Source organism: Mesoplodon densirostris, chromosome 6, assembly GCF_025265405.1.
Source record: "Mesoplodon densirostris isolate mMesDen1 chromosome 6, mMesDen1 primary haplotype, whole genome shotgun sequence".
NCBI lineage: Eukaryota > Metazoa > Chordata > Mammalia > Artiodactyla > Ziphiidae > Mesoplodon > Mesoplodon densirostris.
This window is the reverse complement of record NC_082666.1, coordinates 88,743,971-88,746,313: the sequence shown is the minus strand read 5'-3', so window position 1 is coordinate 88,746,313 and position 2,343 is coordinate 88,743,971. Positions and strand designations below refer to the sequence as shown.

Sequence of the window (2,343 nt, the reverse complement as noted above, 5' to 3'; positions counted from 1 at the left end):
TATGGCTGAGTAATATTCCACTGTATATATGTACCACATCTTCTTTATCCATTCCTCTGTTGAGGGACATTTAGGTTGCTTCTGTGTCCTGGCTATTGTAAATAGTGCTGCAAATGAACACTGGGGTATTCAGCACCATTTTTTTTTTTTTTTTTTTTTTTGCAGTACGCAGGCCTCTCACTGTTGCGGCCTCTCCCGTTGCGGAGCACAGTCTCCGGACGCGCAGACTCAGCGGCCATGGCTCACGGGCCCAGCTGCTCCGCGGCATGTGGGATCTTCCCGGACCGGGTCACTAACCCGCGTCCTCTGCATCAGCAGGCAGACTCTCAACCACTGCGCCACCAGGGAAGCCCTTCAGCACCATTTTTTGAAGAGACTATCCTTTCTCCATGGAATTGCCTTTGTATCTTGTTCAAAACTCAACTGACCACAATTCTGTGAGTTCATTTCTCAAGTCTCTATTCCATTCCATTGATCTGTATGTCTATATTTTCATCAATATCTCATTGTCATAATAACTGTAGCTTTACAGTAAGTATTGATATCAAGTGGTATGAGTCTCCCAACTTTGTACATTTGCAAAATTTTATTGGATATGCACCTTTGCCTTTCCATATAAATTTTAAAAATCAGTTCGCAGACATGGTTCGCCAGCTGTGGACACTGCTGCTGTGGGGCTGCCGGCTGCGGGCCACAGCACTGGTGGTGGCCCGGGGAGGACAACCAGTTCTGTGTCCTTGGAGGCCCCCAGCCCAGTCCTGGAGTCCCAGGCAAAGCCTGGCTTCAAGTTCCCACGATGGATGGCCGTTCAGCTCCCAGGCTACTGAGGAGCATCAGGAGGAGCCTCTGCACTCCCTCAGCAGCAGCTCGGAGACCGTGCCGGGTTCTGTTTCCAAACATGAGCTCCAGGCTGAGACAAAGAAGCTTCTGGACATCATTGCCCGTTCCTTGTACTCAGAAAAGGAGGTGTTTATACGGGAGCTGATCTCCAACGCTAGTGACGCCTTGGAAAAGCTGCGTCATAAGCTGGTGTCTGAAGGCCAGACGCTGCCAGAAATGGAGATTCACTTGCAGACTGACACCGAGAAAGGCACCATCACGATCCAGGACACTGGCATCGGGATGACACAGGAGGAGCTGGTGTCCAACCTGGGAACGACTGCCAGGTCGGGGTGGAAGGCCTTTTTGGACACGCCTCAGAGGCAGGCGGAGGCCAGCAGCAAGATTATCAGCCAGTTCAGAGTGGGTTTCTACTTGGCCTTCATGGTGGCTGACAGAGTCGAGGTCTATTCTCGCTCGGTGGACGCGGGCAGCCCTGGGTACCAGTGGCTTTCAGAGGGCTCTGGGGTGTTTGAAATTGCCGAAGCCTCAGGAGTAAGAACCGGGACCAAAATCATCATCCACCTCACGGCAGAGAGCAGAGAATTCACCAGCGAAGCTTGGGTTGGAGATGTGGTGACAAAGTACAGCAACTTTGTCAGCTTCCCCTTGTACCTGAATGGAAGGCGCATTAATACCCTGCAGGCCATCTGGCTGATGGACCCCAAGGATGTGGGTGAGACGCAGCACGAGGAATTCTACCACTACATCGTTCAGGCCCATGACAAGCCCCGCTACACCCTGCACTACAAGACAGATGCACTGCTCAACATCCGCAGCATCTTCTACACGCCGGAAACGAAACCAACCATATCTGACGTGAGCTGGGAGCTGGGCTCCAGTATCTCACTGTACAGCCGCCAGGTCCTCATCCAGACCAAGATGGGGGCCACCCGGCACTTCCTGCGCATGCGGCAGCTGGCCAAGCCCCAGGAGGAGCGCGCTCAGCTGCTGCAGCCCATGCTGGAGATCAACCCCAGGCACAGGCTCATCAAGAAGCTCAATCAGCTGAGAGACAGCGAGCCTGACCTGGACCAGCTGCTGGTGGATCAGATCTACGAGAACGCCATGATCACAGCAGGGCTCGACGATGACCTGCGACCCATGGTGAGCCGCCTGAACCACCTGCTTGTCAAGGCCCTGGACCGACACTGACAGCTGTGAAAGCCCCAGGTCCTCCTGCACTGTTAGGGCTGCAGGAGAGGGGACAGATGGAACCGTGGGACAAGGTAGCCTGAGACAGTCATGGCGGGGGGGCAGGGGTGGGGGTTGGGACGATGACACAGGAAGGACTGGATGCTGCCGATGAGAACACCTGCTTTTGAGCTTTATTTACTTAAAAAAAAATCAGTTTGCCAATAAATGCAAACATACTTGCCAGGATTTTTATTGGAATTGGACCAAATACATAGATCAAAAAGAGGAGAATTGACATCTTAAGTATACTGAGTCTTCTAATCCATG

General features: G+C 52.7%; 1 protein-coding gene across 1 annotated transcript; it reads left to right on the top strand.

Moving 5' to 3' along the window:
* The first annotated feature begins 642 nt into the window (after positions 1 to 642).
* LOC132492179 (heat shock protein 75 kDa, mitochondrial-like) lies at positions 643 to 2,034 on the top strand. Its single transcript, XM_060101478.1, has one exon. It carries the CDS (start codon positions 643 to 645, stop codon positions 2,032 to 2,034), a length of 1,392 nt encoding a protein of 463 aa, XP_059957461.1.
* Positions 2,035 to 2,343: the final 309 nt, after the last annotated feature.